The sequence below is a fragment of the Chiloscyllium plagiosum genome, chromosome 22 (genome assembly GCF_004010195.1).
Source record: "Chiloscyllium plagiosum isolate BGI_BamShark_2017 chromosome 22, ASM401019v2, whole genome shotgun sequence".
NCBI lineage: Eukaryota > Metazoa > Chordata > Chondrichthyes > Orectolobiformes > Hemiscylliidae > Chiloscyllium > Chiloscyllium plagiosum.
The window spans coordinates 46,691,115-46,706,457 of NC_057731.1; the positions used below are offsets into that span (position 1 = coordinate 46,691,115).

General features: G+C 45.1%; 1 protein-coding gene across 1 annotated transcript in view; it reads left to right on the forward strand.

Moving 5' to 3' along the window:
• Positions 1 to 15,343, forward strand: part of LOC122561411 (slit homolog 1 protein-like) — a 201,017-nt gene that overhangs the window by 173,203 nt on the left and 12,471 nt on the right. Inside the window, exons 17-20 of the mRNA XM_043713173.1 lie at positions 242 to 385; positions 3,804 to 3,958; positions 5,446 to 5,734; positions 9,163 to 9,374. Coding sequence (XP_043569108.1) covers positions 242 to 385; positions 3,804 to 3,958; positions 5,446 to 5,734; positions 9,163 to 9,374 — 800 coding nt within the window. The remainder of the gene's footprint in view (positions 1 to 241; positions 386 to 3,803; positions 3,959 to 5,445; positions 5,735 to 9,162; positions 9,375 to 15,343) is intronic.

Here is a 15,343-nt window from a genome sequence, read left to right on the forward strand (position 1 = left end):
ATGAGGGGATGTTTCTTTAAAGGGTTTCGAATCCTCTACCACAGAGTTATGGAGTGTATTCAGGGCAGACATGAGCAGGTATTCAGATACTAAGGGTAATGGGGAGGGATAATGGAGTTGTTGAAGGATGGAGCTGGCTCAAGGGGCTGAATGGCCTCAACCTACTGCCCTTTCTTACATTGACTAAGGGCAACAGCCAGTGAACATCCGACAGAAGATTGTTATTAACAGGAAGGTGACATTGGCTCCTCCAGGTCTCGACTGCGGAAGATAATGGGATCCTCCTCTACAACGGAGACAATGACCACATCGCAGTTGAACTTTACCAGGGCCACGTGCGGGTCAGCTATGATCCTGGCAGCTACCCGAGCTCAGCTATCTACAGGTAATGACACGCGGGGCTGAGATTCGCCTCTCCTCAACAGGTATCATTCAGTCTGTTCACTTCTTCCCCATAATTGCAGCCCACTCACCATTACCCTCTCCCTTGCTTGTTTCCCCATACCTTGTCCTAATATCCATTCAGTGAAAGCTGGTAGGCCAGGGAAGGCATCACAATCCTGTTTTTGTTGACTGTGTCTTCTGGAGAATATTCTTTTACAGATTCTCTGCGCTGGGTACATATTTTATTTTCTCACGGGGTGTGGGCACCACTAGCACTGGTTACTGATCTCTAACAAGCCTTAAACTGAGGAGGCGAAATTGGTGATGTGGCGATAACATCACTGGACCAGTAATCCAGAGACCATGGCAAATTGTAACATTTGAATTCAGTAAAAGCAAATCTGGAATTTAAAAGCTAGTCTAAGAGTTGATTTTTGTATAAAGCGCTTTGGTTCACTATGCCCTTTGGGGAAAGCAATCTGCTGTCCTTACCTGGTCCGGTCTACATTTGACTCCAGACCCACAGCAATGTGGTCAACTCTCAACTAATCCCCTGGTAAACTAGTGATGAACAAGTGCTCACCAAAATCCCCATCCTCCAGGATTTACTTTTTTAAAAATTGAATCATCCACATTGCTGTGGGTCTGGAGTCACGTGTAGGCCAGAGTGGGTAAGGCTGGGAGACTGGTCCCAGAAGTCGCTGCTGTGCATGGGAATTGGAGTCACACACAGTCACTGGGAAAATTAGCGGGAACATCGCTGTCCGATTTTCTTTCCTGAAGTGAATGTACATGATTCTGAGAGGGGGTAGGTATTGAGACGATGTTTCCACTCATAGGGAAATCTCAAACTGGGGGACAACATTACAGAATAACAGGCCATTCATTGAAAACAGAGATATAAAGGACTCTATTATTCCAGAGGATGGTGAATATGAGTAACTCCCTCATCACACAGAGGTGTAGGGGCTAGATCACAGAATGTCATTAAAGAGGAGTGAGGTCAGTTTTGAAACATTGGGCAGGTGAGGGCTATGCTGAGCTGGACAAAAGAGGAGTTGAAGTTTGACGCCAATCAGCCATGATGTTGTTGGATGGTGGGTCAGGCTTGGGAGGATAGATGGCCCACTCCTTGTGTTCCTATGGATGGTTCATTGTCACTATTCCCAAGATCCCAGATGTTCTGAAGCTTGGGAGGTTGAGAGGTGACCTTACAGAGGTTTATAAAATCATGAGGGGCATAGATAAGGTGAATGGCAGGTGTCTTTTCCAGAGTGTGGGGGATTTCAAGACTAGGGGCATGTTGTTTTATGGCGAGATTAAAATTTTAAAAGGACACGGGGGGCAATTTCTTTACACAGTGAGTTGTTCGTGTGTGGAGTGAACTTTCACACTGAGTGGTAGATGCATGGTTATGACATTTAAAAGACTTTCAGAGAATTGCATGAATAAAAAAATGCTTGGAGGGTTATGGGCCAAGCGCAGGCAGGACCAGTTTAGTTGAGGATTATGGTCAGCATGGACTGGTTGGACCGAATGGCCTGTTTCCGTACAAGGGGGCATAGCTTTAAATTAAGGAGGGGTAGGTATAGGACAGATGTTAGGGGTAGGTTCTTTACTCAGCGAGTCGTGAGTTCATGGAATGCCCTGTCAGTAGCAGTGGTGGACTCTCCCTCATTATGGGCATTTAAGCGGGCATTGGATAGGCATATGGAGGAAAGTGGGCTAGTGTAGGTTAGGTGGGCTTGGATCAGCGCAACATCGAGGGCCAAAGGGCCTGTACTGCGCTGTATATTTCTATGTTCTAGAGTGCAGTGAACTCCAAGAAACTGAGTAAGTTTGAGACGAGTTGGACCAAAGGGTCTGTTTTCGTGCTGTACTCTATAACAGGCAGATTTGTAATTCATAATGGGTTAAAGGGGTTTGGAGAATGGGCATGCAAGTGGAGTTGAGGTTGAGATGAGATCAGCCATGGCAGACTCAGTGGCTAAATCCCACATTCCTGTCCTTATGTTCTTATCTTCAGTTTCCTTTTACTCTTCAAAATCCTTCAATGTACTACTCCCCACAATCAGTGTACACCTTTCTCAGATCTCAATGTTTGAATCCTTCCAATCAAATTTCTGTTTCTGCCAGTTACCAAACACAATCTGGCTCAGTGTCACAAATGGCACCTGTGTGATCTTAAAATTAACCAGTCATGTTCAGAGAATCACCTGCATTGGCTTTTCCTGCTGTTGCCTCTGGTGTCCCAAATAACCTAGCTCTCATTCATATGCTGTTCCTCTAAAATATTAATCGGAAAACATAGCTTCTGCGTCACATACAGCGACAACATCCAGCTATGCCTCAGCATCATCTTCCTCAATCACTCCATGGTCTCCAAATGGTCAGATTATTTGTTCAACATCTGGCAGTGGATCAACAGAAATTTCCTTCAACTAAATACAGATAAGACCAAAATCCATTCCCTGACAATTGATTCAATTCCACTCGATGGTAACAATTTGAGGCAGGACCTGCAATTTTGGTGGCACAACTGATCCAGAGATGAGCTTCTGATCACACGGCTATGTCATCGCCAAGGCTGTCTACTTCTTCATTTACAGCATTGTTCAACTTTGCTTTTTCACTCATTCACTCTTGTCTTTCTTACCTCCAGTCAAGCTCTTGATGTCTCTAATCAACCTGTCCAGAAATGTTACTACAGACCTCTGTCCACAAGCCATGGAGTGGGGCTTAACTGTAAAAGTCCATATTTTTAATTTTTCTGTATTTTTGATTTTCCATTTTTGAAATGGGGAAAGAGTTGTTTCAAAAGCCAAGAATTATGGAGAAGATTACTGAACTTTTTAATAAGCAGGTTACCTGACACTCTAGGTGCAGTAGATCTTGACAAACCAAAAGGACCATCTCAGTGAACCCTCTGGACTATCGAACTGCCTTCCCGGTTTTTCCTCCACTCTTAACACCAACATTTTTGTGTCTGCTTGTATGTGAGTGTGGTGGTGTCTTGGGGGGGAAGGCATTGGAATTTTATAAGGGTACAGTTCCCTGTCAGCAGTTCATAATTGTTTACCTCCTGCTAGAATCTATTTCTTTGTAATTAAACAGTAACCTTTGTTAAGTACAGAAACCATGCTTCATGCTTTTGGCAACCTGGGTCTAAGGGAGAGGTAATTTGAAGAATGTGGCGTACTTTTATTAATCTTTAATTTCTTTGATGACTTCCAGAATAGTGGGGCTTGTTTCCCAGTGAGGATGTGACAGAACCCACAATCCCCTGTCTATAAAGGAAGGGTGCTTCCCAATGAACCATATTTAACCCTTTTGATTTACTCACTGATTATTGAATTGCATGCCAGGGGAAGATTCTGTGGACGGGGACCAATATGTTTATGTTTCTGTGCATTCTACAGCCTGGAGACGATCAATGATGGACACTTCCATACGGTCGAGATTGTGACCTTGGACCAGATGGTTAATCTCTCCATTGATGGTGGAACCCCCAAGAGCATGGAGAGCTCTGTCAAGCAGTCGACACTCAACCGCGAGACACCCCTTTACATTGGAGGTAAGATGGGAGCAGCCATGCCAGACGGACTCACTCCTCATCCTTCAGCACACTCAGAGTTCCCGTCATCAGGAACTGTCCCCAACCCCTTAAAATGTACCCAGGCCAATAAATCTGATACGTCTTACTTAATTCATTCTTGAGGTGTGGGTGTTGCTGCCAAGGCCTGGTATGTTTTGGCCATTCCTATTATCCCTTGAAGGTTGAGCTTTCTTCATTATTAACAAGGGCTTTCATTTGATCAGCATGGAGGGGCAAGGCATTGTGATGATGGACTTAAAGAGATTATGAGATACGTGGTGTCACATAAGATGAGATATAATCTCATTGAGCATCAGAATGGGCTCCAACAGGACACTGATATATTCACTGAGTTCTGCTTATAATGTAAGAAAGGTGAGCAGCATTCGGTCCATTAATGCTGCACTCCCATTTATTAGGATTTGACTGGCATTTAACACAGTTCCACACTCCACTGATTATCCATATCCCCCTGGATTCTCAATCCCAATATAGGTGTGGAAGAAAGTGCCCTGAGGCTGGTGGGGAGGGGGGGGGGGGGGGTGGGTGGAGGTGTAGTGGAGTTTACAGTAAGCACGGTGAGTGGTTCTCGAAGCACTGCAGAGGCTGTTAGTGACAGAGGTTTGCAAAGTGGAAACCCTGCATCCGAGCATTCACACTTCAGACCAGAAGATGTCAGTACAGAAATAGGCCACTCAGTCCACTGAGTCTGTGTGTTCATGCCTGATCTGATAATCTTCATCTCCACTCTCCTACTTTTCCCCCAGTGCCCTTGATTCCCTTCCTCCACCTCAAGCGCCCCTTTAATTCAGACTTTAGGATCAAATAGAAAACTGACATTAAAAACAAGTCTATCAAACCCAGTCTTAACTCTTAAACATCCACAACCTTCCAGGGTCGAGAATTCTAATGTTTCACAACCATCTGCGTGAAGATGTTTCTCCTTATCTCAATCTGAAGATTGAGACTGGATTCTAAACTCTCCAGGGCGAAAGTGAGGACTGCAGATGCCGGAGATAAGAGTCAAGATGAGAGTGGTGCTGGAAAAGCACAGCAGGTCAGGTAGCATCTGAGGAGGAATTTCTGATGAAGGGCTTTTGTCCAAAACTTTGATCTTTCTGCTCCTCGGATGTTGCCTGACCTGCTGTGCTTTTCCAGCACCACTCTCATCTTGACTCCAATCTAAACTCTCCAACCAGGGGAAGCAGTCCTCATGATATCAGAATCCATAAGAACATGACAAAGGGTCAGTTAGACTCGAAACGTCAGCTCTTTTCTCTCCTTATAGATGCTGCTGAGATTTTCCAGCATTTTCTCTTTTGGTTTCAGATTCCAGCATCCGCAGTAATTTGCTTTTATGCATAGGAATATGATGTGTTCCTTGACATATCAGTCAGATTCATTTCCCGGTGAGTAGCTCTCTGTGTGCCCGTTTGTGATGGTTGCATTTCCGTTCCCGTGCCCAGGGATGCCCGTCGATGTGAATTCTGCGGCCTTCCGCCTCTGGCAGATCCAGAATGGGTCCAGCTTCCATGGGTGCATCCAGAACCTCTACATCAACAACGAGCTGCAGGATTTCACCAAGACCCAGATGAAGGTTGGTGTGGTGCCAGGCTGTGAACCCTGCAGGAAGATCATCTGCCTCCACGGTATCTGTCAGCCCCAGGCAGACTCTGACCCTGTGTGCCACTGTGAGCCGGGCTGGTTGGGACCTCACTGTGACCAGCCACTCGGTGATCCATGCCTGGGACACAAGTAAGTCGCAAGATATGACCTTAAGTAGATACAGAGTAAAGTTCGCTCTACACCGTCCCTGTCAAACACTCCCAGGGATAGGAACAGCATGTGGTTAGATACAGAGTAAAGTTCGCTCTACACCGTCCCTGTCAAACACTCCCAGGGATAGGAACAGCATGTGGTTAGATACAGAGTAAAGTTCGCTCTACACCGTCCCTGTCAAACACTCCCAGGGATAGGAACAGCATGTGGTTAGATACAGAGTAAAGTTCGCTCTACACCGTCCCTGTCAAACACTCCCAGGGATAGGAACAGCATGTGGTTAGATACAGAGTAAAGTTCGCTCTACACCGTCCCTGTCAAACACTCCCAGGGATAGGAACAGCATGTGGTTAGATACAGAGTAAAGTTCGCTCTACACCGTCCCTGTCAAACACTCCCAGGGATAGGAACAGCATGTGGTTAGATACAGAGTAAAGTTCGCTCTACACCGTCCCTGTCAAACACTCCCAGGGATAGGAACAGCATGTGGTTAGATACAGAGTAAAGTTCGCTCTACACCGTCCCTGTCAAACACTCCCAGGGATAGGAACAGCATGTGGTTAGATACAGAGTAAAGTTCGCTCTACACCGTCCCTGTCAAACACTCCCAGGGATAGGAACAGCATGTGGTTAGATACAGAGTAAAGTTCGCTCTACACCGTCCCTGTCAAACACTCCCAGGGATAGGAACAGCATGTGGTTAGATACAGAGTAAAGTTCGCTCTACACCGTCCCTGTCAAACACTCCCAGGGATAGGAACAGCATGTGGTTAGATACAGAGTAAAGTTCGCTCTACACCGTCCCTGTCAAACACTCCCAGGGATAGGAACAGCATGTGGTTAGATACAGAGTAAAGTTCGCTCTACACCGTCCCTGTCAAACACTCCCAGGGATAGGAACAGCATGTGGTTAGATACAGAGTAAAGTTCGCTCTACACCGTCCCTGTCAAACACTCCCAGGGATAGGAACAGCATGTGGTTAGATACAGAGTAAAGTTCGCTCTACACCGTCCCTGTCAAACACTCCCAGGGATAGGAACAGCATGTGGTTAGATACAGAGTAAAGTTCGCTCTACACCGTCCCTGTCAAACACTCCCAGGGATAGGAACAGCATGTGGTTAGATACAGAGTAAAGTTCGCTCTACACCGTCCCTGTCAAACACTCCCAGGGATAGGAACAGCATGTGGTTAGATACAGAGTAAAGTTCGCTCTACACCGTCCCTGTCAAACACTCCCAGGGATAGGAACAGCATGTGGTTAGATACAGAGTAAAGTTCGCTCTACACCGTCCCTGTCAAACACTCCCAGGGATAGGAACAGCATGTGGTTAGATACAGAGTAAAGTTCGCTCTACACCGTCCCTGTCAAACACTCCCAGGGATAGGAACAGCATGTGGTTAGATACAGAGTAAAGTTCGCTCTACACCGTCCCTGTCAAACACTCCCAGGGATAGGAACAGCATGTGGTTAGATACAGAGTAAAGTTCGCTCTACACCGTCCCTGTCAAACACTCCCAGGGATAGGAACAGCATGTGGTTAGATACAGAGTAAAGTTCGCTCTACACCGTCCCTGTCAAACACTCCCAGGGATAGGAACAGCATGTGGTTAGATACAGAGTAAAGTTCGCTCTACACCGTCCCTGTCAAACACTCCCAGGGATAGGAACAGCATGTGGTTAGATACAGAGTAAAGTTCGCTCTACACCGTCCCTGTCAAACACTCCCAGGGATAGGAACAGCATGTGGTTAGATACAGAGTAAAGTTCGCTCTACACCGTCCCTGTCAAACACTCCCAGGGATAGGAACAGCATGTGGTTAGATACAGAGTAAAGTTCGCTCTACACCGTCCCTGTCAAACACTCCCAGGGATAGGAACAGCATGTGGTTAGATACAGAGTAAAGTTCGCTCTACACCGTCCCTGTCAAACACTCCCAGGGATAGGAACAGCATGTGGTTAGATACAGAGTAAAGTTCGCTCTACACCGTCCCTGTCAAACACTCCCAGGGATAGGAACAGCATGTGGTTAGATACAGAGTAAAGTTCGCTCTACACCGTCCCTGTCAAACACTCCCAGGGATAGGAACAGCATGTGGTTAGATACAGAGTAAAGTTCGCTCTACACCGTCCCTGTCAAACACTCCCAGGGATAGGAACAGCATGTGGTTAGATACAGAGTAAAGTTCGCTCTACACCGTCCCTGTCAAACACTCCCAGGGATAGGAACAGCATGTGGTTAGATACAGAGTAAAGTTCGCTCTACACCGTCCCTGTCAAACACTCCCAGGGATAGGAACAGCATGTGGTTAGATACAGAGTAAAGTTCGCTCTACACCGTCCCTGTCAAACACTCCCAGGGATAGGAACAGCATGTGGTTAGATACAGAGTAAAGTTCGCTCTACACCGTCCCTGTCAAACACTCCCAGGGATAGGAACAGCATGTGGTTAGATACAGAGTAAAGTTCGCTCTACACCGTCCCTGTCAAACACTCCCAGGGATAGGAACAGCATGTGGTTAGATACAGAGTAAAGTTCGCTCTACACCGTCCCTGTCAAACACTCCCAGGGATAGGAACAGCATGTGGTTAGATACAGAGTAAAGTTCGCTCTACACCGTCCCTGTCAAACACTCCCAGGGATAGGAACAGCATGTGGTTAGATACAGAGTAAAGTTCGCTCTACACCGTCCCTGTCAAACACTCCCAGGGATAGGAACAGCATGTGGTTAGATACAGAGTAAAGTTCGCTCTACACCGTCCCTGTCAAACACTCCCAGGGATAGGAACAGCATGTGGTTAGATACAGAGTAAAGTTCGCTCTACACCGTCCCTGTCAAACACTCCCAGGGATAGGAACAGCATGTGGTTAGATACAGAGTAAAGTTCGCTCTACACCGTCCCTGTCAAACACTCCCAGGGATAGGAACAGCATGTGGTTAGATACAGAGTAAAGTTCGCTCTACACCGTCCCTGTCAAACACTCCCAGGGATAGGAACAGCATGTGGTTAGATACAGAGTAAAGTTCGCTCTACACCGTCCCTGTCAAACACTCCCAGGGATAGGAACAGCATGTGGTTAGATACAGAGTAAAGTTCGCTCTACACCGTCCCTGTCAAACACTCCCAGGGATAGGAACAGCATGTGGTTAGATACAGAGTAAAGTTCGCTCTACACCGTCCCTGTCAAACACTCCCAGGGATAGGAACAGCATGTGGTTAGATACAGAGTAAAGTTCGCTCTACACCGTCCCTGTCAAACACTCCCAGGGATAGGAACAGCATGTGGTTAGATACAGAGTAAAGTTCGCTCTACACCGTCCCTGTCAAACACTCCCAGGGATAGGAACAGCATGTGGTTAGATACAGAGTAAAGCCAAGTCTACACTGTTGTTTGTTGCAGGTGCGTGCACGGGAGCTGTGTGGCTCTGGACCTGGTGACTTACCGCTGTGAGTGTGATGACGGACACAAGGGAGCGCTCTGCAACCAGCAGCAAGAGCTGTTTAACCCCTGCAAGAGGTTGCAATGTGAGCACGGTCAATGTCAGATCTCTGAGCTCGGAGATGCCAAGTGTGAGTGTGAAGATGGTTACACCGGAGATCTCTGCAACCAAGGTACTGGCATGGCACCAGGCATATGAGGAGCTGGAGGCTGTTGGGGGAGATGGCAGGTTGAAAGGGAATGAGTTTTTGTGTGAAGTTATTGTTTGCCAAATAGTCACAATCTGGCCAGAATCATACAAGGCAGAGCTGAAATGTGGGGGGACGTTTCAGCTGGATTAATACTGCACCAGGTTACCACTCAGATACAAAAGGAAATCCTTTTAAATGTAAAGTTCAAAAATAAATTGACGATTACAATATATTAATGCACTGCTGGTTCATGGGAGATTTTACATTTGGGATTATGATAGGGAATTTGAATGTAAAGGTAAATCTAACCAGTGAAATTACACCAAGTGGGTACTGACGAACATGCCATCCTCCATTAACACAGTGAGTCAGGAGGGCCAGAAATTCAATCTGTGCCCCAGATACTAAAGCATTAGATGCAGATGACACTCATAGTTCCAATACTGAGGGGCTGCGACACTGTGGAAGGCAGCTTCTTTTGAATGAGACATTAAACCGAGCCCGTACCTGCCCTCTCAGGTTTACGTTTCGAAGAAGAGCAAAGGAATTTTCCCGCAGTTTCTGACCCAACATTTATCCCTGAATCAACACTTGAGAAACATTTATTGGTTATTATGGTTCATACTTATATAACCATTTGTTTGGTTATTTCACTGTGAGAGCTTTCTGTGCATACATTACTGTCTTGCCTACCTCATAACAAGGACCATACTTTAAAAAAAACACTTCCTTGCTTGTAAAGCACCTTGGGATATCCTGAGGTTGTGAAAGGCGCTATAGAAATGTAAGTTTGCCTTTCAGGTGTCTAGTAGTTCAAAGATAATTTAAAACGTTGTCAGGCCTGGATAAGAAAACAGGTGATAGAGAAAACCAGATTAGAAAGTTAGATAGGTTTGACAGGAGCGAATGCACAAACTTAAATATTGTGCAAAGGAAACTCAAAGTTGAAGCTTTTCATCTTGTCTCATCAGAACTAGGTTGCAAGAAACAGACTTGACAAAAATAGGCAACATTTTATACAGCATGAGAAGAGGGGACATCAGGAAGTTATTTCAATCCTAATTCTGAGACCGGGAAGTAGATTCGGATTGGTCAGGGTGTTGCCATGGGATTACAGCAGAGATTGGCTGTCTTCATGTCCCCATTTTTTGCAATGATTGTACTATTTCCTATCGCCCACATAAAACAGGGTCCTGGGTATTAATGTACATGCCTTCGAGCACACACAACTACATCAGACTGTGGGCCCGGCTGATAATATTAAATTGCTTTTTTGATGTAGCTCAGCGCAGTCTGGATGATTTAATGAATGACTTTCAAGACGAGAGTCACATTGAACGGTGGATATACTATTCTGAGGCTTGCTAGCACACACTAGTTCAGCACAAGTGACCTCCTAACCACTGTGAATGGTCAATGGGGTACATTGTTAGGTGTGATCTGGCCAGTTGCTGGGAGGTACGGACGACATACCAAACATCACATTGAGGCTGACATGTATACATCATGTCACTTATTTGCATGGTGGGGTGAGATGTCCTCTTCACTTGACAGTTGCATCGTGTTAATGGAGGACACGACTCCTGGATTTCCTGTGTAGTAGCAATATGGGACAGCTAGCGGCAGGTGTTGCTCAGGTCTGTGAGGCACCTTCCCCTCCCAGGATAATCTGACACAGGATCAGATCTTTCACCTGTTCTTGTGATGTACAGCAAGTGATGAGGAGATAGTGAACCCTGCAGTCCTGGTGAAGGGTTGACTCCCTTGCTGCTCAGATGCTGCCTGACCTACTGTGCTTTCTCCAGCACCACACTCTATCTACAGCATGTGATGGTGTAATCAGGGGTATCACTTATCACACAGGATAGTTTTGATATGCCCCATCTCAGCATCAAGATGAGCAGAATGACTAGAAGCCTGATTCACAAAGTTGCCTGATCTTGACGCATGTGGGACCTGCAGGAGTCCTATATCGGGGGAGTCAGTATCCTAGTGGTATTATTGTTATATGATTAATCCAAAGACCCAGATGATATTCTGGAGACCTGGATTTGAAATCCTGCAATAATAGGAATTAAGAGTCAAATGATGCCCATGAGACGATTGTCGATTGTTGGAGAAACCCAAACAGATCATTTTAGGGAAGGAAACTGTTGTCCTTACCTGGTCTAGCTAACGTACAGGCGGATCCAGATCCACAACAATGTGGTTGATGCTCTGTGCAGTCACAGATGGGCAATGAATGCTGTCCTACCCAGGGACGCCCATATCCCAGGATGAATTTTTTTAAAAATTGACCATGTATAGGTTATTTTTCTTTAAATCAACTAAAGCTGGAACACAATCTTAGTGACCAGTTTGAAATTAAAAAGACAGTCAATATAGCAGACAAGTGAAAGGATAATATATCTTTTTAATACATTATTTTTGTAGAATGATATTAAGCATCCAGCAGAGAAACAGAACAATTAGGCAGAGGGCTATGCTGTTGTTCACACTCCAGCCGAGCTCCCTTTCACCTCATTTTGATTAGCGGCTCCTATTCCTTTCGGTTTCGTGTATTGCCATTAATTGCATTGATTCAATTCACTAAAGCTGCTGCTGTGAGGGCTGGTTCCATATTCTCCCCACTCTCTGGCCAAAGACGTTTCTTCTGAATTCCTGATGCAATTTGCTGGTGATAGCTCTTGTTTTAAAAAGTTAAAACATGGTCAAAATCAAATAACAGTGACCATTTTATTCTTGTAATTATTAATTGTTTATTTCTATGTCACAGTTTTTTCCAATACAGAATTGTCTCAGTAATAATGAAAATAGCCTGAATTGAACTATTGCCTCGTACTGTTCTTTATTAAGAAAAGCTGTTTGGGTTTACGCTGTGTCTGTCAAACTCATTGCAGGATCATTTTGAAATAGTGGAACAGAGGCTGGGGGGAATGATGTACAGACAGAACCATGACCAACACGAGGTGCTATGGCATTGTGGTAATGTCATTGAGCTAGTGAGCCAGGGACCCAGGATAATTCTGTGGGCACACGGGTTCACTTTGCACGACAGCAGCTGATGGAATTAATTTTTTTTCAGTCTTGGGATGTGTGCATCGCTGGCTGGGCCAACATTTATTGCCCATCCCTCGTTGATCCGTGAGAAGGTGGGGGTGAGCAGCATTCTTGAACCGCTGCAGTCCACATGCTGTAGGTAGACCCACAATGCCATTAAGGAGGGAATTCTGGGATTTTGACACTGAAGGATCATGATATGTTTCCAAATCTTGGGCTTAGAAGGGGACCTGCAGGGGATGGTGTTTCCATGTATCTGCTATCCTTGTCCTTCTAGATGGAAGTGGGTTTGCCTGAGGATCTTTGGTGAATTTCTGCAGTGCACCTTATAGATAGTACACACTGCTGCTGCTGAGCGTCGGTGGTGGAGGGAGTGGATGCTTGTGGATGTGGTGCCAATCAAGCAGGGACTGCTTTGTCCACAAGTGTCAAGCTTCTTGAGTGTTGTTGGAGCTGCATCCATCCAGGCAAGTGGGGCATATTCCATCACACTCCTGACGTGTGCCTGGTAGGTCATAGACAGACTTTGGGGAGTCAGGTGGTGAGTTATGATCTGCAGGGTTCTAAGCCTTTGACAGAACTAGAGGGCATAGGTTTCGGGTGAGAGGGAAAGATATAAAAGAGACCTACGGGGCAACATTTTCACACAGAGGGTGGTACGTGTATGGAATGAGCTGCCAGAGGAAGTGGTGGAGGCTGGTACAATTGCAACATTTAAAAGGATTTGGATGGGTATATGAATAGGAAGGGTTTGGAGGGATATGGGCCGGGTGCTGGCCGGTAGGACTAGATTGGGTTGGGATATCTGGTCGGCATGGATGGGTTGGACCGAAGGGTTTGTTTTCATGCTGTACATCTCTATGACTCTATAACTTTAAGTAATGGACAACAGCTTGCAAGATGCAATTTTATTTTAAACAGCAACAGCAAGTTGTTACGATCTGGAACATACTGCCTCAAAAGGTTTGTGGAAGCAGGTACAATAATATTTTTCAAAAGCAGATTTGGCAATACCCCTTGTGGGAAACATTAGTCAGGCCATGATGAGGAAAGGTTTGGAGAGATATAGGCCAAGTACAGGCAAGTGGGATTAGTTTAGTTTGGGAACATGGTCGACCTGGACTGGTTGGACCAAAGGGTCTGTTTCCGTACCGTATTACTCTATGGCTCTATGAAAGAGAGCAGCAGATTTTCATTCATTGGGCATCACTTTTAAAGGGTTCAAAGAGCCAGCAGCAACACAATGGGCTGATAGACCTCCTTTTGAACTTTAGCATTCTATGATTCAATGAGCGAAGGTTAATTGTTTAAAAACTCTAGCTTTTGAAATTGGAATAATTGAGTTTGTGGAGCTAAGGAAGATATGCCCATTGTGTAATGGCACAGGATTTCAATATCTCTAAATTAAGGATCTTCAAAACTTCCCTGGATCAACCAGAGAATGAGAAAATGTTTCATACTTTCATCGACTGCTCTTTAGAATTTCCAAGAAATCACATTCATAGATTGTAAACTTCAATTATCTTAGATATTTGAAATGCAGCAAGGAAATTCAGTACATAAAACATGAATCTTTATAGGGACTTCATATACATGCAATTGAGTTTGAACACCTATCTTTAGAAAGGATGAAATTTAATGCATAGATGTGATGCAGATTGAAATTACATTTCCCTGATTCAAGTAATTTCATCACAGTTTATTCAAGGACATATATAACTAGCTCAAATTCCAGGTGTAGATGGACACTTAAGAAAAGCAACTAGCAAAGATTGCAACCTGGACCAAAGGCTATAAGGAGGAACAGGCAAGAGGGTAAGAGGCTGATGAGGAGGAGAGCTGGGAAAAGGTGGGTGGAGACTGTTTGTACATGGGGAGGAGGACTTGTCTGAAAAGGGCTAGTAGCCAGGGATTGGTCTGGAAGCATGCTTAAAGTGACTTCCCCCAGAAGTCCACGAAATGGAGGAGCAGAACTAAGTCATACTGCTCAAAGAGATCATGTGATCTGATGAGCTCCATTTTCCTGCCTTGATTCCCTTACTGAATTAAAACTCACCCATGAATATACTTAATAACCAAGCCTGGACAGCCCTCCATGGTAAAGAATTCCATAGATTCACTACCATCTGAAAGAAGTGATTCCTCCTCATCTCTGACTTGAAAGTGTGACCCTTTATTCCTGCTGTGCATCAGCTGCCAGGAATCTGACATATCAGGCCCTTCCCTTACTTATGATTAAATTAATGTCAGGTACAACAATGTCATCGGGTCATGGTTTTAGTATGTTAATCAGATCTCCTCCTGTCTGAAATGAGAGCCTCACCCACAGTCTGAATTGTTCAGTTTAAAATTTAAAGGGAGGTATGAATGGGCAATCCGATCCTGACATATTAATCCCCTCCTGACCTCTCCCAACCAACACGGTGTGAGGGAAAGAGCATGCCACGATCGAGTCCATTTTTAAAAGATGCAATTGCAAAAAGTATCTTCATTAAACTTTATATTTTTCTGAGTGTGGGATACCAGAGCTGCAGAACATAATGCACTCCTCCAAAATTACATTGAGCAAGAGAGGACTGTGACAGCCTTGATGAATGTCCACCAAGTCATTGTAATGGTGACTTTGCAAGGCGGACAGTACAACTTCAGTGCTGCAAACAGCTGTTGTGATTTCTATTGATCAGAAGGAAATTCTAGTGAGTACAAATAGCTACACTCAATGGACATCAGCAGCTCTGTAATTGGTTCTTCAGGTCACAGTGTCATGAGTCATAGAGATGTACAGCATGGAAACAGACTATTCAGTCCAACTCATTCATGCCGACCAGATATCAAAAGTTAATCTTGTCCCATTTGCCAGCACTTGGCCCATATGCCTCTAAACCCTTCCC